Source organism: Parasteatoda tepidariorum, chromosome 4, assembly GCF_043381705.1.
Source record: "Parasteatoda tepidariorum isolate YZ-2023 chromosome 4, CAS_Ptep_4.0, whole genome shotgun sequence".
In the NCBI taxonomy this organism is placed as follows: domain Eukaryota; kingdom Metazoa; phylum Arthropoda; class Arachnida; order Araneae; family Theridiidae; genus Parasteatoda; species Parasteatoda tepidariorum.
Window position 1 is genome coordinate 39,333,516 of NC_092207.1, and position 24,171 is coordinate 39,357,686.

The window sequence follows — 24,171 nt, forward strand, 5'->3', positions numbered from 1 at the left end:
AATATGTAGAAAATTTCGTTCCAAAACTATATTTTTGTCTTTCTTTTTTTTTAAATGTTAAAATTAANATATGTGTAATAGGACGCATGACCTATTTTAGATAGGCAATATAACTTCGAAATACTTTTTTTTTTAATTTTCCTGTTTAAAGGGATTTTGTTTGTTTCTTTTTCTTTTAAAAAAACCAAAATTGAAATATTGATTTTAGAAAACAAGAAAGAAAGTTTTTATTTAATATGCATTGAAAATGTGAAATTTTAGTATTGAAATTTAATAAAAAGAAACTGATCAAGATACTGACACGATTTCGTATCCGGTCGGTAAAGATATTAGAGCTCTTTATGGTATGTAGACTCTAGAACTGTGTTTAAACAAGACTTTCATTGATGCCAACTTAATTATTAAAAAAAAAAAGGGTATGAAACACAGTGTAGCCTCAAGTCAATCCATCATCTAAAAAGGATATAGTTTTCTTTTAAATTGTATGTGGACATTTTTATGAAGAAGGATTAAATGAATATGCAAATTAAAAAAAGATGGTGTAACTCTTTATTATGTGCAACTGAACTTGTTTTAGATTGTAATTAGCCTATTTCGTTAATAGAGCATATGAAATGATAAAAGAATAGCATTACGTAAAAAATTAAACGTTGAACGCGTAAGACTCTCTCTATATTAAAAAATCGTGAAGGCCGCTGACGCCGCTGCTGTTTTATTGTGTTCAACTTAATGTTACATTTTGTATTTCCGTGCAAACAATTTAAGACTTAGAGACTTGAAATTACTAATGCGCGTAGAAAAGTGTACGCGAATTACTATGGTTTATAAATATTTAGCTGTTATTAATTTGCTAGAGAATTATTAACTGTCAAACTTGTTGGAAAAAATATAATATGGTCCATAAGTGCAACCACAGAGTTTGAAAATGCTGAATAGGCCACATTTGTAATGTAAAAAGGGTCACATTTATTAATGAGCTTAAGACAGAGGTTTTTTTCTAAATTTCAATTTGTTCGAAAATTACTTCAATTTTGAGTACTTATTAAATTTCTTTTTGCTTCACGTTGCATTTTTCTTTACTGTTCAAAATCTATGAGCTTAAAAATCAAAAATTACGAAGGTGTTTTGAAAAATGTAAAAGAAGTACTAGGGAATAAAAGAAAATTTGATTCGACAATTAGTTCGAGAATCATTAATTGTTGAACTTGTAATTTAAAAAAAAACTATGATTGATCTACTGTGAGCTGAAATGCATCGATATAATTTCTATTATTATTTTAGTGAGAGTTTTGCTCAAAATTCTTATTTGTTCGAAAGTTATTTAAAATGTAAGTACTTTTTCCTTATTTTTTTTCAGGTTTTGCCTTTAAATATTAAATATTTATTTATTCTTGTAGAAAGTTTACTTCTCCTGACGAGATCTTTACACATCTACGATCTTTCTACGTCTATAGCCAAAGTTTTAAATCCATTAATAATACGATCGTTATCTCTGAAAATTGTGTTTCCTCAGAACTCGTTAAAAGTACATTGGTTGAAGTAAATATTTCTCTCTGAAAGTTTCAATGAGAAAATCCTTAGAAAGTTATTATTTTTTATATCAAATGATGAATTAAAGTAATATGGAATGTCGATATTTTAAACGATGAATATATCTTCATTATTTTTAAAACACATTTTTTTTAAATAATACTTTTGACTAAAATGACATCTAAACAAGGTACAGCATTTTTTAAATTGAATTTCCGTAGAATATATTTAATCATATGATATTTAAAGCTTTAAAAAATAATAATTTTTTCAAAAAGCAATTTAAAGTTATAAATGAATATGTAGAAAATTTCTATCCAAAACTATGTTTTTATCTTTCTTTTTTTATAAAGGTTAAAATTCTAATTCTAATATAAACCATTATTCTAAAATTCTAATATAAACCATTAATTTTTTTTTTTAAAGTATAAATTTAAAATTGTTTTGTCTAAATTATTATGGTAATCTTAATTTCAAACGTTTTATAAACTATTTTATAACTACTAATGTCTTCAACTAATTTTAAAAATATCAATAATTCCAAAATAATCAAGCATTTTCCTTAAAGTCTTACTCTAATAGTTAGGCTTCTTCTAGTAAATAGCTATAACATTTTATTAAAAATGATTCATTTCTTAAAATATCATTCTATTGGCTGGAAATACTAAAAACGGATACGATGAGACGGAAAAAAAATACTAAAGTAAAATAAGGAATTTGAAAAATATATGAAAATGATTTATTAATTAAGGGATCTTGTAACTTCAAACTTCAAGTATTCATTAACAACTGTTTAAGAAGAATCTTGCGTATAAAGTGGTTCCATAAATTTGTAATGCGGAAGTCCTCAGAAAAGCAAAACAGAAACTAATTGATCTGGAAATTAGAAAAGTAAATGGAAATGGATTGGTCATGTTCTACTTAAACCTTAAAAATTTAAAGTAAAGGAAGTTTTTGATTGGAACCCTCAGGGCAATAGAAAAAGAGGAAGACCTAAAAATATTTAGTGCAGGACTATTGTAAGCGAATTGAAAACAATAGGAAAGACATGGAGAGTGATAAAATATCTGGCTATAAATAGAGTGAGATGGAAAGCCGTGATAGAAGCCCTATGCTCGGAATGAAAAGGAATATGTGTATGTACTTGATAATATAGTTAAGGGTCCTTAAATGTTTTGGTTTCTATATTGAAATTCAAGTTTAATGTTGAAAATATTGAACTCTCTCAACAATCACAGTCAGTGTCTCATTTTGCAAAACTCATTGGAAGGAAATTTGGAAAACTTTAAATGCAAAAATTGCACACTATTTCACACAGGTTGATTGAAAAATTTGGCTCTTTACAAATGTCACCTGCATTTTGTAATGTACCTGGTCAATTAGAAAAATCTTGCATTCTGTCCTATTTCTTAAGCTTATTACAACCAGCCTATATATCTTTAGGCTAAGATAATGTGCTAATAATTTCACAATTAGAATGACTTTATGTAGGATAACTGCAATAAACTCTCTTCAAGAGTTTATTATAAACGGCCTGAAAAAAGCCAGAATTCATTAGCCTAAGAGAGCATAGCAATCAGCCTAAAATTTTAAGCTGATTAGAAAATATTTTAATTTTTCTAACTGTTCGAACAGAAAAGGTTAAATTATTCCATTATCCTAAGGCATATACATAGAAACAGTCTTTGAAATATTTTTCTGTTTGTCACTAACAAACGCAAACTTAAATAGATTGATATTTTGATAAAAATTAAAAAAGTTTCAAGATCTTTAGAATCAGAAAACTACTTCTATAGTCTATTAACTTTCATTCATATTTAATTTTGGGATTCTAGTGAAAATTACTAAAATAATAGTTAAAATCCCTTACCTAAATTATACGCATTGCTTTCATGTGGGCAAACAGTAAAAAATCATTATTATGCCTCATTCGTTTTTCACACGTAATCTGCCAACTAGACGTCTCTAATTTAACAGATAATTTGTTAATTTGGCAAAAGCCTGTGACTAATGAGTCCAAAGACCTCATCAAGATTAAGAAATTTGATTTCTGAAATTAATAAAACTCCTGTTGCTAGAATTAATACGTGTCAACACTTTGAAGCAAATTATCCATCAACTGAAATTGGCGATGATTAACTCAAGACTCTTATAATTAATAAATTGTAGTTTTTCAAAATTGGTTCATAAACAAACTCTTATTTTGTTATAAATGTCTTACCTTTTTTATAATATAAATAAATTTTATAACTTTCATAGAACGTAATTTCCGCATTCTATTAAATAGCGTCATCTGTCTTGGAATTATTTAAAAAACAAATCGGTCGGCAGATGAAAGATATTATGTTATCTTTGACCCACTCAGCTCATTATATATGATTTATTAGAAAACGAATTTCTTTTTTACAGATTATATCAGCAGCATTCAAGGTTAATTCCTTAAATAAAGTCTGTCGTGTCTTTGACATTTGTTCAGATTAAATTACATTACTATGAACTTGAAAAAGCGACTTTTTATTTAAATATTTTAGACAGAAAGACAATCTATGTAAAATTTTAAAGAAAAGAGTTTTACTCAATGTTATATTTAATCTTAATTATAAATTAAGGAACACAAGATTTTATTCAGAAGATATAAGGTTTCAAAGATAATTTAAAGACTTATCTATTTTCAAACTATGGTTAAAATTTTATTTAATTTTCAGATAAAATAAATAGCGAGATTTTTATCTAAAATCTGGGATTCTGAAAACGGAATTTTATGTCTATTTAACCTAACAGTTCTTCTCTAATTTTTTTTCCGTAAAATTATCGATAGAAATAATTTATTACAAGAAAATAGGAACCGAGACATTTCGCTTGTTTAATTAAATAACTAATGTACCAGCCGTCCTCAACAGATTAAGAGTTAAAAATAAGTCATTCGAAAAAAAATATAATTAAATACTAATATTTTTAACTTATTTTAAAAATCTTAAAGTTCATATTAAGTTAGCAAATAATTTTATTACTAGGGTGAGGTGGGTTAAAGTGGGTTTAAAATCAATCTTTTCTTGAAGAAGATTCTAAAATCAAACCATTAAAATTTTGATGCATTTTATGTACCTTGGAATAATATAGATTAAATAAGAAGCATAACTTATCTATTTTGTCTAGTTTCTTACAGTAATGCATTAAAAAATCATGTTTTGATATAACCACTTTACCCCAGAATGGGGTAGATAGTTTTAAAATTAGTATACATTTCACTAAGAAATAAAAATGCTCTTAAATGAATGTATCGTGATTACATCTAAAAAATAAATGCTAATAAATAAATTTTTATCGTATTATTAAATTAAAGAGTTAGTGCTCGTGGCTATCAAAATTTGGTTTCACTTCGGATGATCTGATCATAGGACCTAGTTTTGCAGATCGCTACACACTTTCATAAAAGAGATGTAATAATTGTATTATAATAATTGTATTATGATAAATGTATTATAATAATTGTATTATAATAATTGTATTATAATAATTGTATTATAATAATTGTATTGTAATAATTGTATCATAATACTTGAGCTGTAATAATAGCTGTAATAATTTTTGGTTTATTTGAAGTATAAATCATCGTGTAAAAGTTAATATCTATAGTGGTAATCTAAAGTATTTTTATTATTTATGGCAAACATGTATTTTTATACTTCTTAGTTATTTCCAGAAAATCGTTTTTTTTTCTCTTTTTAAATAAAAAACTGCCATATAGAAGCAGAAATTCATGGGAAAACTCATCTATATCTATAAATATACTCACTAAGTTGTACCATTATGCTATTTTGGTAATTTTTTTTAATTGTATAATATGTCTGTTATATTGTTATTTTCCAAGTAGAGTTCATTATTTTTCACAATCATTTCACATCATTCAAGTAATCATTTATTTTGTTATGGTTTATATTTTCACAGCATGTTCGTACAAAAGAACTATATTAGTTTCTATTTTATAAACAAAATAATATCTTTTTTTTTGTTGAAAAATATTGACTTTTAGGAAGAAAAAAAACAAAGATTCATGAAAAAATCATGACAGTATTGGTGATTACAAGGGTGGAGCTTTCTAGTTTAATAAATATATAGCATCAAATTTGTGTGAAAAAAAACGAAAAATGAATCTCCTAATTTGTTTCCCGTAAACGAATTTTTTTTCTAATTCCTTAAGTTAAGACAATATTTAAATTAAAATATTGAGTGTAAATTTAACTCAAGAGTTTACAAAATTGAAGTAACTGAACGATAATTTTTCTCGGAGTTAATAAATAGATGGTTATTAAAGTGTAATTTGATTAAGGGCATTTTAAAAGTTTCTGTATAAAATACCGTATTTAACACAAATGCATTTAGCTTTATAAATCCTACCATATCCGTAAAGCTTGAGCATCATAGTTCTTTAGAGTGATAAAACCATCCATTTAAAATCTAATATTCTTTTCTCAAAGACGACGTTTAATTTCGATAAATCCCATGCTGCTTTGAAGATGATAGTGGTCGAAATTTGATGGTGGTAAAAAAGAAAGAAAATTGGAAGGAAGACCATAAGGGGAAGAACAATTTTTTTTTTCTAATTCAGATATCAAACACACCTGCTGGTCCTAAGGTAGGCATTGTTGTTGGCTATTAGCCGGATGCTGTCTTAGAAAAATCTAATGGGTCAAACGGATCCCATTTGTATTGTAATTGGGAAGTTGATGCCCCAGAGCCTCTTCGAGTGAGAGGGGGGCAGTAAAGCACCCCTCCTGTAAGCTACTGCAGACGATACTTGCTGGAAGATATATGGTTCCCTCTCTGTTGGAGGGTGTTGTAAGGTTGCTTAAAAAAAAAGTGAAGATTTTTTTTCATTGTTTTTTTTTTGTTTTTGTTTTTTAGGATGCTGTGATTAATGATTTGAAAAGGAAAAAAAACGTAGTCTCGTTAGTGGATAACATGGCTTTTATTATATTATTATATTTCTAATAAGGAGAAAATTTTAATTTCATAATACGAGTGTCACTCGTATATATTTCAGGCTTCTGAAATATATATTTTAAATAGTTTTGTTTTTATGTGATTTAGTTCATATATTTTTTTTTCTTTTAGTAGGTGGAATGTCTAAAAAATGTTGGGTACTTATCGGTATATGTTATAGCATATATTTATAGGCCTATGTTTTTGTAGCCATTCTTTTTCCTAGTTTGCACCAATGAGAACATTGGTCTCTATATCTGATGAATATGAATTTTAATATCGCCATTTACTGTCCAAAATTATCAATATTTTACAGCTTATCGCTATATTTTTCCAATTTTGCTAATTTATATTATTTTTACAACGGTCAATATTATTATTTAATGAAATTTAGCCAAACCAATATAAGCTTACTTTAACCAAAATATAGTTATCAACACTAACAATAAATCGTATTCAATAACTACCGTTATGTATAACGTTNATATTTCAGGCTTCTGAAACATATATTTTAAATAGTTTTGTGTTTATGTGATTTAGTTCATATTTTTTTTAGTACGTAGAATGTTTAAAAAATGTTGGGTACTTACCAGTATATGTTATAACATATACTTATAGGCATATGTTTTTGTAGCCATTCTTTTTCCTAGTTTGCACCAATGCGAACATTGGCCTCTATATCTGATGAATATAAATTTTAATATCGCTATTTACTGTCCAAAATTATCAATATTTTACAGCTTATCGCTATATTTTTCCAATTTTACTAATTTATATTATTTTTACAACGGTCAATATTATTACTTAATGAAATTTAACCAAACCAACATAAACTTTCTTTAACCAAAATAAAGTTATCAACACTCAAAATAAATCGTATTCAATAACTGCCGTTATGTATAACGTCCACGATATTATTTTTGATAAGTTACCGATAAGGATCATGATATAACCGTATTCCTTAATTATTATAGTCAATGATAATCGTGATATTTTCGTATTCCATATGTTGTGAATCAATATTGCGAACCACGTCAGGTCCGCAAAACCAGCTCTTCATGGTCCCTAAACCGAATGTTCTTTGATTAGATATCAAGTATCTTAAGGATATTTCTATCTAATTACCAAGAATAATTTTGTCTTAAAGACATTTTTAATTATGAGTTAGGAAATGCGTGTAAAATTTTGCATAATTCTTAACTTAGAACACTAATCATGACAGCTTATGTTTCGTGGAGGCTATTTTAGAAATTATTCGAATATCATAATCGTAAATAATTCTTTTCTTGGGTAAAAGAAATATGTTTAGTAAGCCAATTCCTATTCTTACTTTTGAAACCAGTGATCGTGAAATTGTTAAAAATTCTTTTCCATTGATGTTTTTGTCTTAGTAGACTTCAAGACAAAATGGTTTGTAATTTTCTTACACTTTGAAATAAATAGTAAATCACTTTTTAAGTTCTTGCATTACAATGATAACTCTTTGACACTTCTCTCTGATGCTTTTTACGAACTCTTGAATAAAATTTTGAATTAAAAAGTACCAAGCGTTTGTTCAAACATTAGAGTGTAAACACTTTGATGGCATCCCAGTGATACTTTTTACGAACACTAATTAAATTTTGGATTAAAAAATTTTAAAAATTTGTACGAACGTAAGAGGAAAATGTCTTTTTTATATCTATGTTACACTGTGATACTTTTTGTGAACTCTTTTATAAAATTTTGAATTAAGAATTTTCAAGGACTTGTTCAAACATTAAAGTGAAAAGCATTTAATGTCTCCCTTTGTTACTTTTAACGAAACCTTCAATGAAATTTTGAATTAAAAGAATTTTAAAAAATGAAAATTCTTTTTAATAAAATATTAATCTATTTGAGTTTCTAAAACCAGCATATTTTTTAAAATTCTCCAGTCTACGTATCGCAAATACATCTTTTCGCGTTTCACGAATTACATGTCTTTTATCTAAACTCAAACCTCTAAATGTTATGGGCCATCGGAATTTCACTGAATATTTTATCTTCTTGCGGCAGGCTTTCTTTAATGATAAGAAGAATGTATGTATATACGACTTGTCGGAACTTTTTTGAATGAAGAATGATCTTGGTTATTTATTTAATTTTCTATCGCATTTTAACAGGTATATACCTAGATGCCTATCCGGTAGCATCCGGTATATCAAAGAACATCTAAAATGACAGAATTATCCATAAAATCTTAATAATTATTACAGTTTAAGTTGTTTTATATGATTATTGTAACAGACATTAGCATAAGGAAAAACATTATTTTTGGAATTACGTAATATACTGCTTGTTGTAATCTTAAATAGATGTGTTTAAGTCGAATTACAGAAAATGATTAGAAAAAAAAAAGAAAGATGGGTTTTAATTGATGGTTGTATAACTATGAGGTACTTTGCAGTACTGCATACGGTATGTGTCTTAAATAGAGGTAGAGAATTAAGGTGTATCTAGAATTTAATGAAACAAACACCTTTTTCTAATCTGTAAAAACTGTGATGTAATATTTTACCAAATTCTACCGAATTCGGTGTGGAACAAACTATAAAACTATGTGAAGAAACACTTTATTTTAAATTAACACCAAAGCAATTGTTCACATATACTTAAAAGTGTGTAGTTAAATCTAAACTCGATTAAAAGAGATTGCTTTTACCAAGCTCGTGTACTTTCAAACCGTTCATGAATTATTTTCACTTCCAAAAATCCTAATTTTAGCTACATTTGAAAATCTTCAGATGACAAAGATAGATAGTTTACCATATAGCTTACTGTTGTTTAAGTTTGGTGTTGTATTGAGCACTGCTAAGCATTCCGCAGTAAGAGAAGTTCATTGTTATGGGTTGAATTTGTTATCTTGCACGCTCTATGCATGTACAGAAACAAATATTAGTCGTTGCAAAATGTATGTATGTTTGTTGTAGTTTTAAAAAGATAATTACATTTTAACTTATAAGTATCTGTATATAAATCGCTAAGAAAAAGTAATACTGTCAAAATTACCAAAACATGGTAAAACTTATCGTGTTTCTTGCTCTATGGCATGATAATTAAATATGATAATTTTTTCCAAAGATGGTAGTAGTGTTGTTAAGGGAAGTCTCAGATTATGTAAATTTTGGTAAAATCTAACAATAAAATGCGGTTTCATTACTATGTTGTTTGATATTAAATGTGGAAACAAAATTAGAGCGTGGTGTAAAGACCATTTATTCAGTTAAATTTACTATTTTCTGCTTTTTACTCAATGTATTGTGAGAGCTATTAATACTAGAATCTCCGATAAACCGTTTCTATATATAGAGAGAGAAATTACCAAATAAATTATTTAAATATTTTAAATATGTATATTTTGGTTTTCTTACCAAAATTAGGTTTTTTCTAGTGTATTTTTTTATTTAATTTTTTTCATAAATGTTATTACAATACAAGTACAATGAATTTAAAATAATAATTTTTTCTCCGTGAACAATTGTATTAAATGATTTTATAATATTTAATTTCTATCCACTTGTGTTATGTTAAGCCTAATTCGAATTGGTCTTAATATTCTCTTTTCTATACGTAGTGTACGATTTACAAACTAAGTTTATTTTAAGAATTAGTGTGTATATGCATTATAAACTAATTATTCTGACTTATTAATTGCACCGGAAAATATCTTTACCAATTTTAAGTGTATTATATCGTATTGTAACTACAAACGTAATCAGCACCAAAAATGGTGGCAACTAATTTCCATTAAAAGTTTATTATAAAAGAACATTTCTGGTGCTACACGACACTAAAAACTGTTCTTGAGGTTTGCCTACACCAAGAATTTTCACTGCCGTTTCGCTAAACCACTTTTGGTGAAAAATACTTGCCTCCATTTATGGTATTGAGATAGGCATAATTTTTTTGCAAAGTAAAGAACAAAAGATTTTAAATACAAAATGCAATAACAATGCAGTGTTGTTTCTTTCGGACCGTTTAATTTAAACCGTCATAATATCGTTATTATTTTCCGCAACAATATGATGCAAAGTTGAACCATATTATCGTGTTTCTTAAATTGTAATCGTTATCCTTCATTATCGTGTTTTTTAAACATGATTATTTTAAAATTGTGTTTCAATTTGAAGGAAAATATGATTCAGTTTAGCATTTCATTAAATTTACAACAAATTTGTGCCGTATAATAGTTCAAAGTACCAATATTATGGTTTTATTGTTCTATGTTTTATTGTAATGAATTTATTGTTCTCAGAAATTAAATTTACCAGATAAAAATATATTTCTCAGTTTTAAGGGAAAATTTAGATCATGTTAATGTAGTTAATTTTTAATCCAAATTATGTAATAATTTTAATATTCGACTTTAAATATTCTTTTTATTTCATTTAATTTTAATTGTTATTTCTGGAGAAATTAGCAACGCATCTGCTTCTAATTTTATTATTAGCATCTCTATCAGACAAAAACGGATTCTATTTCTCCATTTTAATTTACAAGTTATATTAACACAACTAATTTATTTATTAAACAACTAATTAATATCTATGAGTATTTTTTGTTTCAAGTTACATACTGAAATGCTTTTTATTCAACCTAGTTACAAAATTTTAGAATCCAAGTTATAAGTGGTTTTAAAACTTAAACTTTGAAAAGTCTTAAGAATAGATTCAAATTTGAATTTATTCTAACTAGATTCAATAAAACACATTTCAATGTACTTTGAAGCAAGTAATATTCTTCAGATAATTTTCTTAAAGGAAGTACAAGCCCTTTTTTTGTTCGAAAAGAACACGTCAGCAACGTTATTAAATTTATTTTACTCTGTTGCTAAACATCCTAAGCTCCGTTAATGGGCTTAGTAAAAGCTCAATAACAATTATATCCACCATCAAGAAAAGGAGAATACTCTGCAGAATTGCAATGAATAACCTTAATTATGATAAGGTAGATTGAACTATGTTTGTAATTTGAATTCTTAAGCCTAACAATGGCCCACCTTAAGTCGTCATATGAGCCCGCGGTAGCAATAAGGATTTATTGTTAAGAAAAATAATAATTGGTATAGCTTTTCTTACCGTTTTTTCGAACGATTAAGTGTTATAAAATGAGTGGTATTGTTTGACCTCACGTAAAGAAAGTTCATTGACATTTTTTTTTAAATTTCTAAGCTGAATTTTCATTTATATGTCAGATTGGGTGTGACCAGAAAATATTATAAGTCAGCTATAAAACATTTTGCTAGAATAAAACTCGTATGCAATTGACCAAAAATATTTTTATTAACATATCTAATTTTAAGTAGGTATTATTTTAAATATGGCGAAACTTCTTAAGAATTTCGAAATATAACGTATGTCCATTATCTATGCTCCTATAATTAATTTGAATTAGTTTTTTAAAAAAAATTGCTTTGTTATTTTTTAAATGATTGTTTGAATAGATCTAAATAAGAAATGTTAATATCAATAACGTTTGGAAAAGCTTATCTATTATGCTGAAACAATTAGATACTTCAAATTATAAAAAAGTCTAGGAACTTATATCTAAAGTTCATGTTAAGTATCTGTTAAAGTTAAAGTTAAAGTATCTGTTAAAGTTCATGATAAGTTGAAATTTGTATAAATATGTATAGATTATGATATAAATGAAGTGAATTTATTTGAATTTTATGATATTGTGATTTATGATTTGCATTTTATGATATGAATAAAGTGAGCTTTAGCAAATACCACAGACATATTTTTTTCTGAAAAAAGAATTTTTTAAATTAACTTTAATGCATTTCTTGGAACATTTATTTCAACTGAGAAAATGAATTTTTTATTTCAAGTATTTCTTTTGCCTTTATACAGCATTAAAAAACTATAGAATATTGCGTAATTAGCATCTTTAATTTTTAAAGTTTTCGCAAAATATCCGCAAACTAACTACATAACCTAAAATTCGAAGCAAAAAAGAAAATTATTTAAAAACTTAACTAAATACTATCAAAATGTTATACTGTACAGTAGATGGCACAGTACCGAAAAACAAGAAAACCGGTTAATTTATCGAAAAAATAGAAATTCGTTTCTACTTATAATATTGTTTCAACTTGCTTTCGACGTTATGCATTTTGACATAATTTTTAACTAGAAATCTAAGAATGTGTGTTAAGGGTGATAGCATTAAAATTTCTGTTTTAGTTACTATTTAATTTTTTTAAAGGGAAATTAACAGCTATTTTTGAATTACACTGAGAAAAAATGTATGGGCAAAACTACTAGAATATGGTATAATTTGCCGTGTTTCTAGCTCTATGGGAACACCAAAAAGCTTGGTATTTAAAGCCGAAGCACTTTGTTAATGGTTTTGATAGAATTGACAATATAATATGATTTTATAATATGTGATAAAATTTGATAATTTTATTATGATATCTTAGAGCATGTCACAAAAATCATCTGTGCTGTTAAATTTACTTTTCACTTTTGTATTTTTTATTAAATATGTGGTAATAAGAACTATTATGACTGTTAGATTATTAATGACATAACGGTTATACATTATACCCGTTATAATGTGAATGAAGAAACTAGCAAATGAATGGTTTAAATACCGTATATTATGTTTTAATATCATCGTGATTTTTTTTGCCATAAATTGTGGTAATTTTACCAGAATTCCATCAGTGATGCTATTCACTGTTCCAAACAAATTCATATTGATTTTTTATTGTTTCCAATGTATGTTTTTATCTGATATAGTTAATAACTTTTATATTTATTTATTTTTCTCTGATGCAGGTAATAATGAACTGTCTAATCAAAGTTTCAGACTTAACTGGGCTTATATAAGCTTTGAAAAAGATAAATATTTTGTTAAGGAAACGGATGAGTTTCTTTATATTAATTTGCTACGAAGAGGATATGTTGGAGAAACATCTTTTGTTGGTAAGTAAAAATTTATAGTGTATAACTTTAAGTGATATTTTAAAAGTAAAGTAGTTATGGTCCACAAAAAAACAAAATTTCTACTATATGTGAAAAATTCCGGATCAAATTACGGTACAAATTATATAGATATACTCAGGGTACCAGTACTACTTTTTACCGGAAAAGTCGTTTTTATTATAAAATTTGACTGTATAAAAATTCTGCTATATCGTAATTTTTACAGCAATATTTATTGAAAACTCGCTGTATCTCTGTAACTAAATAAATATTTTTGTAAAAATTACGTTATGAAATTTTACGGTAAAAATGGGATTTTACGGAGGATGCACTTAGGGTGCCAGTACTTTTTATCGTAAATTGTTCCAGAATTTTTGCATTTTGGTTGCGAAAAGAAGGCTAGCTTCCATAGATATAATGTAAACCAGGCCTTCGAGGTTTGGTGGTGTATAAAGGAAGAAACAATATTTAGAGGCACAGCGACAGAGTTTCTTGAAACGGGTTTGCACCCTCGTCTTCTTCCAACTTTGGTTGACGAGTTGAGAAGTTTTCTCTTTTTATTTATTGTTGGCTTGATCTGTATTTTTACTTCATTGATAAACATTATCATACTATTAGTTAAAATATTTTTTTGAGAATACATTTATATCATCCAAGTTGATTAAATCTGCTAACACATTTTGACGCAGAAAGAAAGAATAAAATTTTGGTTGGCAAGAGGCAGCGTCTCAACCGTATATATATAGAGTTATACCAGTTCACAGGTGGCACACCTCCTTATTGTCACTTTGCTTCTTATGCGCATGAGCAGGACCTTAGTACATGTGATGCTCTACTAAATCTGAGTATGTTGTTCTCCCTGTAAGTTGTTTTTCTGGTATAGCATATCGCAGCGAGGAGTTCCCTGCGTTAGTTACCTATTCGAAGAATACACTTCTACCTTTATAACTGCGTTTCATTTCTGTAAAATTACTTAAATATAACTGTAATGTTTAAACTTTTATTATCTAAAAATAAATCAATAAAATGATCTAAAATGTGTTTGCTTTAAAGTGTTAATTTTTTTTTAACTGATCTGATCAAACGATTATAATTATTATTGGAATCAGCTACAGCAATAAAGAAATTATTGCATTTTTCAATCCCAGATTTGTTTCTAAACTACAGGAGATTTATCCACGATTGTTGTCACCGGAAAGAGACATTTGGATTAGTAATCAAGCAGCATTGTTTTTTTGTGCCGAAGCCTTTTTCATGGAGGTTTCGCTTTTACGGATGTTATTTTATATCATTAAGTATTCCTTGCTTGTTAAATACGATTACTTGCAAAATAATTGGCAGTCGTAAATGTTTTTTTTAAATTGTAGAAACTGCTATATAATTTGCAGAATTCCCCCTTTTCATTTTTAAGAAATCTGTAATCAAAGATCGAAAGATGGTATGCAGTGCAACGATGACATCATCCAAATTTTTAGTAACAGGGTATTCTTAAAATATTTAGGGTTGTTTAAAAAATCATCTTTATACAACCATTTCTTTTTCAATTTTTTTTTTAAATATGCGAAATTTTGATTTTAAAAAACAGTTTTAAAACACTAAAATATTAAACTTTAGCTACGACTCTTTAGGCGCCAAGGCGACCAGATACCACAGAATCCTTACGATCCTTGACAGTATAATGCGAGTAGAAGCTGTGGAGGAATGAAAATAATGTTTATTTGTGATTGAAAAATTACAATGGGGAGCATTTTTTATTTTATTTTCTGTTGCATGAGATTTTTTTAACAAATATTTTTACGTCGCTGATTTCAAATCGGTTTCTCTTCGCAAGCTACTGTTTTTAGATGACAATTTTAGTCTATTTTTCGTCGAAATGTACAAGCTTAAAAATTTTATTTATAACAGGAGTTCGCATAAGTGTTGTGAAAAATTTCTATGGGAGTTAGAACGCATAGTTAGGATTAAAATGCATAAACACTCACTCCCGGGAATGTCGTTATGCGCTTTTAAGGGCCCCTACCTATTATGAACTGTTGCTTCATGTTTTTCTGTACGCGTATTACAGGGAAGCGCCTTTTGCTGCTCACTGCGATATTTCCGGACATGAGTTCCCTTGCAATTTTACTCCTGATGATGTGTATTAAGCCTGCCGCAGCACTTACGAAATTCCCTGTTATGTATAATGCTTCTAAATTGGTACTTTTGTAGAAAAAAAAATAGATTAAAAATGTTATTTAAAAAATTTGTAACTTTCGGAGTAAAAATAATTTCAGACTTGAAATCCCCACATTCGAATTAGACAAGATCAAGTATCTGCATTAACCATAACAAAAAAATTGTACCCCTGTGTTTTTAAATTGATTTTCATAAATTTATTAAATTAATTTTCATGTTATTAATTTAATTCTCATCATTAATTAAGATATTGTATTATTTTTAAAATATTGCAAAAATACATAAATAAATAAGAATAAAGAATTCTCTCTTTGTTCTAAGAAAATATACATCAGCGAATTCGAAATTTGTGTTACAGAAGGCAATTTATAATCGTTTCCCCCTTGAATAACTTCCTTTCTTCAACCATTTTCCTCTCAAATAAAGTTAGACCTAAGTCTTTAAACAAACTCTGCCGTCTTACGGTAAGATGTTTTTAAACTGCTCTAAAAATATCGCTATCTGATAGTGTGTCGATTTAACAAACATATTCGATTTGTGTTAATACACGCGCATCTTGTATCTAACAGGAACGTCTTAGGAGGTAAATCGTTCTTTTAAAGTCCTTATCAAAAAAGTCGTGTTTTATATAGGTGAAAAACGTGATGGTAGAACAAGATTCTTAATTCAGAAATGTTTTTTACTCCGAATACAAAAAAAAAAGGAAAAACAAAACATATTGATTTATAAATTAGTATTTATCCATTATAATTGTTTATTTCGGAAAAATAAATATTATTCTTTTTGAAAAATTTTATCCTATGCTCTCGATTAGCAGGAATGGACTGAAAATGACTCCTGCTATATAAGAGATCTTTCTGAATAATCAAATTTAAGTAAATTATGAAAGAAAATTTTATTTACTTTTTTGAAATTTAAAATAATTTTTAAAACCTTAAATAATATTAAATTTTAAATTATTTAATCTGAATGCAGAAAACAGAAAATTATTTTCCTATAGGTTATTAATTATTTAACTAAAATATAACCCAGTAGATGGCAACTTTACGTCAAACTTTGTATTTTCATTTTCATTTGCTTGGCATAGAAAGCTTATCCTTTTTTAAACTTTGTAGAAATATTAGTATGCCAGGTTTGTTTCCTTAAAGATTGAATAAAGGCATGCAAAAAACTTGACAAAAGAATTTCTTTTTTCTTTCTTTTACTGCAAACCATCTTTTTGCCACTTTTTATTCTAGCATGGTGCAGGTTCTCAAATGTAACATTTTGTTTGTGCTGAAAACTCAATGATCAGGCAAACTTTTACTTCTTCAGTTTGGAAGAAAAAAATATATAAAAGCGTGCGCAAATAATAATCATAAAATCTAAAACAAACCTTGAGAAGGTGAATTTATCTTCGGTATGAGAATGTTTCTCTTGGTTTGGGAATGATGCTTTAGCCTTGATTTCATAAGGTTTTTCTAGCCTGGTTTTTTAATGGCAAATTCAATTTCGATATGAGAGAGTTGTCTATGCAAATTTAAACCGAACTCCGTAGGTCGTAAACTAGCACTGTTAAATTTAACATTGTTTCATGCTAGCATGGCTTATTTGTTAATCATTTATAAACCTTGTTGGGCTTTGTGACAAAGACTGTTGCTGTCACTAAAATAAACCTTACACTGTTAACTGGGAAGGAAATTTTAATATTATATATTTAAATTTGCAATTACTAGAGGTAAGATTTAACATTATGCCATCTCGGTCTTCTGTTACTAAAGATGGCATTTACCAATTTATCAATTCTGATAAGTTCTAAATTAACGGCCGAAGAAAGAAGATAGATTGCCTGTGGTTTAAAGTCACAGTCATGTGTATTCCAGTAGAGTTGAGAGATAAACGTAAGACTGAGATTAAAAATTACATCTATAACGATCTTACGTAACCCCAGAAAAAGGGAGGAAATGTTCTTGGGATAAGTGATAAGTGATTAGAAAGATGAGCAGGGGACAGTTGACTTCTTGTTAATTATTTAAAAAAAAAAAAAAGATGAAAATTTGATAAATCCAATATTCACCAGTGTACAAAATCACAAAGAACTATTAACAACAATTAACTACTTACAAAACTAACAATTTGCAATGTTTATAGGGGAAATTAGTAGTACAATATATCAAGACTCGAAGTCAGCTGTATAAAATTATAGCAATATAGTAGAAAAGGTTAAATGTATTTGTATAGTCAAATATAATTGCATAGTCATTTGTATAGTCATATATTATATTATTAGCATAGTCATTTGTATAGTCATATATAATTTTGTATATTTTTTATTTTGCAGGCATGCGTTTGAAGAACGTGTCAGCCAAGATGGGATTGGACTTCAGTAGTTTTTATGCCCATCAAGTTCAGTTCAATCCTGGTCAATCGGAGGCCAAATGGAAATTGAAGATTTTCGATGACAGTCGCTTTGAAGGGAATGAAGTTTTTGAAGTTGAACTTGAAGAGCCCGTGTCAGCTGCTGTAGAGAACCCAAAACTGGCACAGATAATAATCGACGATAAAGAAGATGGTAAAATTTTTAATAAGTTTATTTTCTGAAAAATTAAGCAAGTGGTTCTTAAGGTGGAGAAACAGTTTAAGTTAGATTTTTTATACAGACTTATTTTAATATGAAGAAAATTATTATTAAGTATTCTTATTTGATACTAAGATATTTTAGGCATATTTTCATACTAACAAAACATTTTTTGACAAATTCATTCATTAATTTCCACTAAATCAATTTACATTTCCGGACAAATCAATGAAATCACCTATAGTTTTTTAAAAAAAAATATTTTTTCAATTTTCTACAACAACTGCTTTAATACAACCCTGGTCAGGAAAATGTTATAAGAGTCCTGCGATTGATAAAGATAGCTAAATTTGGCTTCGGTGGAAAAAAATGAACTGTTTCATATATTACGGGGACTGGCAAGTAATGTCGTTTCGGCTGATTAAATATTCGCTAGTCTTAAAAACCAATTCATTTTTTTTTCGATATATTTTGATTCATTTTCGATCCGGCATTGAAAAGTTGCTGCTAACGAGGATGAATACATTATTGATTAAAATTAAAATCTTGGTAATAAGTATCAAATGCACCGAATCGACATTACTTTCCGGTCCCTCTAATACAAATACAACTCATTTATTTCGTTATTTTACTGTCCTTTATTTTATTTTGTATTCTTTTTTTAATCAAAAACATGCAAAACACGCTATTGCTTGTTAAACTGCCTTTTAGTTAAACAAAAACTCTCGCAAAGTTTTGATTACTGCATCTATGCAAAATACGCATTATTTTAAGTGAATCATATGAACGATTGCTTTAAAGATATAAGTAGTTAAATATCCGAATCATCTGTGAGAAGAGGTTCAATTTAATTAAAATAATGTTAGATTCAAACGTTATAAAACATTTCATAGTCAGATTACGGTTAGTGACCGACAAAAGGTATTTCAGTAACTGATCGTTAAAATGAAATTAATAAATATAAAAGCTATCTTGGGCCTGCTCTTAAATTTTTCTCATAAAATTTATGCCGATTAATTGTAATTCAACATAATTCTCGTAAAAATTATCTTCAGTTCAAGCCCTGACATTGTTTGAGACTCAGTGTGTTGAATCAAAGCGAATCATGGTGCGAAGCAAGATAATATACAGCTGCCACAGGTCAAAAAGTGAGAAAGTAGACTGTTCGTTGTCCTTGGTCTCCAGTGAAGAGAATATGTGCAAGAAAAATGTCATTTTGTTTGTCCATGATTGGAATCGAACTCGGAACCTTATAGACCGTAGTCGTATGCTTTAAGCCTGATGGAAAAAGTATACAGCACCACGATCACAGTGAGTTTGTGAAGTTTACTTACTGGTACCATCTAATGAAGTTTTTTGAAGCTCAACTAATAGTAAAAGTTATTTATTTCAAGTTGAAAAAGCGCTAAGTCCTTTTTTTGTTATGAAGCAGATTTAGGTTACAAGATTTTGGTTTTGCAATAGGCAATATATCAATTTAAAAGCTTCTGGTTATGAATATTTTAATATAATTCGAATTAATAATATATATTATTTTTATCAATTCAAGCTTTGGTTCCTACATTTTTTTTCATTATGACTCAATTAAAAGTAAGTTATTAAGGCAGAGTTAATAGAAAACAAATAAAGAAAGCTGTCCAATAAGTTAAGGGTCACCTCTCTATATTTTACGAAAATTTCAAAAATTGCCATGATATTGTGATATTGTATGGGGCAGTAATCATTTTAGAAGAAACTACTTTTTTATCAATAAAAAATTTAAAACAAAAAAATTTAGTTGAAATTGCTATTCTTTCTTTTTTCCCCTTTGCTTGAATTAAAAATTCAAATTGACTTCCTGCGAGTGTTTGCTGTATTTCGTTCTTTTTAAATACTGTAAAAACAACGGGAAAACTAAAATCAATGAACAGCAGTCTTTCTCCTTATAAATATTATTTTTCTGGAAAAATTTAATTGCTAATACATAGTTGATTCGATTACTGATTCTTTGACCTGATTTTACTTGTTTAATAGCAGAATGATTTTTTTAATGGTGGGCACTTGGAACTATTGTCCATTGGCCACAGAAAGTGCCAGAGCTGCTAACTCTCTTTTCGTAACCCAGTGGGCACCTGTGGCGAATCCACGGCAGTGGAGCAGCGTCGCCCACGTCGCACTACCACAACCCGTTTATAGGGCGTGTCACATTCACACAATCACACACAAAGGGCATAGAACACAGATAGAGAGAAAGAAACATCCATGCCTTGTCCGGGATTCGAACCCATAACCTTTCTGATGCAAGGACAGTTCCCTGCCCCCTACACAGGCCGGTCGGCTTAATAGTAGAATGCATTATAATGCATTGGATGTGTGAATTTTCTATTTTCACATACATTCTTCCTATAAAAATATTTATTATTATTCGCTAAAGCAAATTCAATTTGCCACAAATAACTTTGACGGAAAGAAATGTTATATCTTAAAGTTGCTATACATTTGATTTTTATAAATAGCCATACACTTAAATTCTACATATATACATACATATGCTTGCTTATATACATACATATATATATATACATATATATGTATATTTGCTCCACGCTGGTAAGGATATTTTCTGCTTTCTTTTCTTTCAAACTAATTTTCAACTGTATTTTTATTTTTTAGCTATATAAACACATTATTAAGAGTAATTTTTATCTTAGGATACATTTTTATTCAGAAATATCGGCTATTTAGGCTATGAAATCATTATTAAATGTGCTTTTAATACTAGATTTTCATTTACAGAATCAACTGTATTTATACCAGAAACAGTGTATGAAATTAAAGAAAATGTCGGTAATTTTATGGTACCAATAAAGAGAGTAGGGGACATTTCACAGGAAATGATGGTACTTTGTTCAACCGAATCAGGTAGATATATTTATTTCAAAATTATCATACATACTTAAAAAAATTTCAGAATTTTAATTTTGTTAACCATTTTTCCTTTTATGACATGGAGGTCTTACTATGAGCTGTTTAGTATTGAGGAGTTAACTCCATTAGATTATTTTAATAAACTGAACTGGACTAATTTTTCTATATCTAATTCATAGGAACCGCTCAAGGTACTTCTGCCAAACCAATTCTTTCTTATACTGATTTCATCAACAGACCAGAAGATCATAAAAATATCATTCAGTTCCGAATTGGAGAAGAAATTCAATTTTGTAAACTGACCATTATTGATGACTCATTATATGAAGAAGAAGAACAGTTTACCGTAAAGCTCAGCTCTCTAATGGGTGGTAAACTGGGGAAGAATAACCATACTACGATTAAAATCCTGCCTGATCCAAGAGACGGTAAGAATTTTGCATTGAATATTTAAATGCGTGTATATTTCATATCAACTAGTTGATTTTTCTAGTACGAAAATGCATTAAACTACAACAATAAACTTCTATTCTATCATATTATTAAATATTTTGATAAGGAGCATAATTTTAGTTTGAAAATAATTTTTAAACGAATTAAACAAATTTAACTAATATTCGAGATAGATGTAATTACATTTACCCTGTTTTGACCAATATTAAGTTCATTGTGGTTGCCAATTGAGATGAAACTTGTGAAAAAACAAATGTGAGAAAGTGGTCTTATAAAAAACAAAACACGTGAATTTGAGACAGAAAACTTTAATTAATCATAGCATATTTCAAATGACCATTACATTCACGTCAAACGCATGTGAGTTTGAAATGCGTTAAAGTAGTTAACTGTAACACGTAGCAAGAATTAAACCATAATATGAAAGGTTTTACGACCTACACAGAAGTCGATACTGATTTCATCAACAGACCAGACTACCGGATGTACACATTTTTCTGAGATAGCTCATATCGGAGAGCGTAACACTTAGCAAAATTTCTTAAGGAATTTTATCTGCATTGTAACATTTTGATAGCAACTATAACTGAAATTTCTTTTTATTTGATCAGAGAAAAAAGCTGTTACTGAATTTACATTCATACGTAATTAAAAAAAATATCGAGAATTTGTAACATATGCATAAGGTAAGGGAAAGGGTAAACATATAACGTTTATCATAATTATAAATATTTTCTAAAGGTATCTCTTGGATATCATATCACAGGTCTTTTTCAGACGAAAATTGTCTGTTAAAGTGATAAACGATTTCAGTGATCAATTACGTCGGAATAACATAACGTTTTATTGTAATTTTTTTTAAACTTTCACATGTATGGCAACATTCCGACAGCTCCTATACCTGATTCTTTTGGTATTTGATCCGAGAATTAACTTTGTTTCTGTATTTACTATTATGTATAATGCGATAAAAGTAAGTGAGGTTAATATTCTCTTTTTTTCTACAGTGCCTTCAATATATTTAGCTGAAAGTGAATTATTTGTGGATGAAAGTGATGGCTATATAGAAATCATTGTTTCGCGCACTGGTCCTGATCTCAGTATGTCTTCTACAGTGACAGTTCAGTCTCGCCCATCTGATCCAGTAACAGCAGAAGGTTAAAACACGTTTTTGATTACTCATTCCTTAATATTCTTATAACTTCTTTTGGCGTACANACTCTATTTGGAAGATAAAGTGCACTAGGAATTTAACTTTGCCGGAAATGCCAAGAGTCAATAAGACACTCCAGGGATTTTTTAGATGACGCATAATCATACGAAATGGCCGCTGAGGATTTTCTGCATCCCGAAAATCCGGTGTCTGGACCGGGGATCGAACCCGCAGACTTGGGCTCAGAAGGCCGACATCTTAGCATATTTCAAATGAGCATTACATTCACGTAAAACGCATGTGAGTTCGAAATGCGTTATAGTAGTTAACCGTAACCCGCAACAAAAAATAAACCATAATATGAAGGGTTTTACGACCTACACAGAAGCCTATACTCTACCGGATGTACACATTTTTCGGAGAGCGTAACACTTAAAAAATTTATTAAAGAATTTTATCTGCATTGTGACATTTTGATAGCAACTATAACTGAAATTTATTTTTATTTGATCAGAGAACAAACCTGTTACTGAATTTACATTTATACATAATTGAAAAAATATCGAGAATTTGTAACATATGCATAAGGTAATAGGTAAACATATAATGCTTATCACAATTATAAATATTTTCTAAAAATATATCTTGGATATCATATCACAGATCTTTTTCAGACGAAAATTCTGTTAAAGTGATAAAATCTTTCAGCGAGCAATTACGTCGGAATAACGTAACGTTTTTTGGTAATTTTTTTTAAACTTTTACATGTATGGCAACATTCCGACAGTTCTTATACCTGATTCTTTTGGTATTTGATCCGAGAATTGACTTTGTTTCTGTATTTACTATTATATATAATGCGATAAAAGTAAGTGAGAATAATATTCTCTTTTTTTTCTACAGTGCCTTCAATATATTTAGCTGAAAGTGAATTATTTGTGGATGAAAGTGATGGCTATATAGAAATCATTGTTTCGCGCACAGGTCCTGATCTCAGTATGTCTTCTACAGTGACAGTTCAGTCTCGCCCATCTGATCCAGTAACAGCAGAAGGTTGAAATGCGTTTTTGATTACTCATTCCTTAAAATATCCTTAGAAATCCTTGTTTTGGCACAAAATTATTTATCCCAGCATATCTTTTACAATCACAGTTTAGTCTCGACCATCTGATCCAGTAGCAGCAGAAGGTTAAAACGCGTTTTAATTATTTATTCCTTAATATTCCTATAACTTCTTTTGGCGTACAGTTATTTATTTTAGTATGTCTTCTACAGTGACAGTTCAGTCTCGACCATCTTATCCAGAAACAGCAGAAGGTTAAAACACGTTTTTGATTACTCATTCCAATATTCTTATAACTTCTTTTGGCGTACAGTTATCTATCTTAGCATATTTTCTAAAGTGACAGTTCAGTCTTGACCATCTTATCTAGAAATAGCAAAAGGTTAAAACACGT

The 24,171-nt window shown here is 28.4% G+C and overlaps 2 protein-coding genes across 2 annotated transcripts in view; both read left to right on the forward strand.

Annotated features, from left to right (window-relative positions):
• LOC122271235 (extracellular matrix protein 3) overlaps window positions 1-22,723 on the forward strand; it is a 44,196-nt gene extending 21,473 nt beyond the window's left edge. The window contains exons 4-8 of the mRNA XM_043051800.2: window positions 13,323-13,469; window positions 17,965-18,195; window positions 20,977-21,102; window positions 21,288-21,536; window positions 22,569-22,723. Coding sequence (XP_042907734.2) covers window positions 13,323-13,469; window positions 17,965-18,195; window positions 20,977-21,102; window positions 21,288-21,536; window positions 22,569-22,723 — 908 coding nt within the window. The remainder of the gene's footprint in view (window positions 1-13,322; window positions 13,470-17,964; window positions 18,196-20,976; window positions 21,103-21,287; window positions 21,537-22,568) is intronic.
• Window positions 22,724-23,614: 891 nt separating this feature from the next.
• The window catches only part of LOC107443191 (FRAS1-related extracellular matrix protein 2), an 83,350-nt gene continuing 82,793 nt past the window's right edge, over window positions 23,615-24,171 (forward strand). The window contains exon 1 of the mRNA XM_071179698.1: window positions 23,615-23,767. Within this exon, the coding sequence (XP_071035799.1) occupies window positions 23,713-23,767 (55 nt within the window). The 5' untranslated portion in view covers window positions 23,615-23,712. The remainder of the gene's footprint in view (window positions 23,768-24,171) is intronic.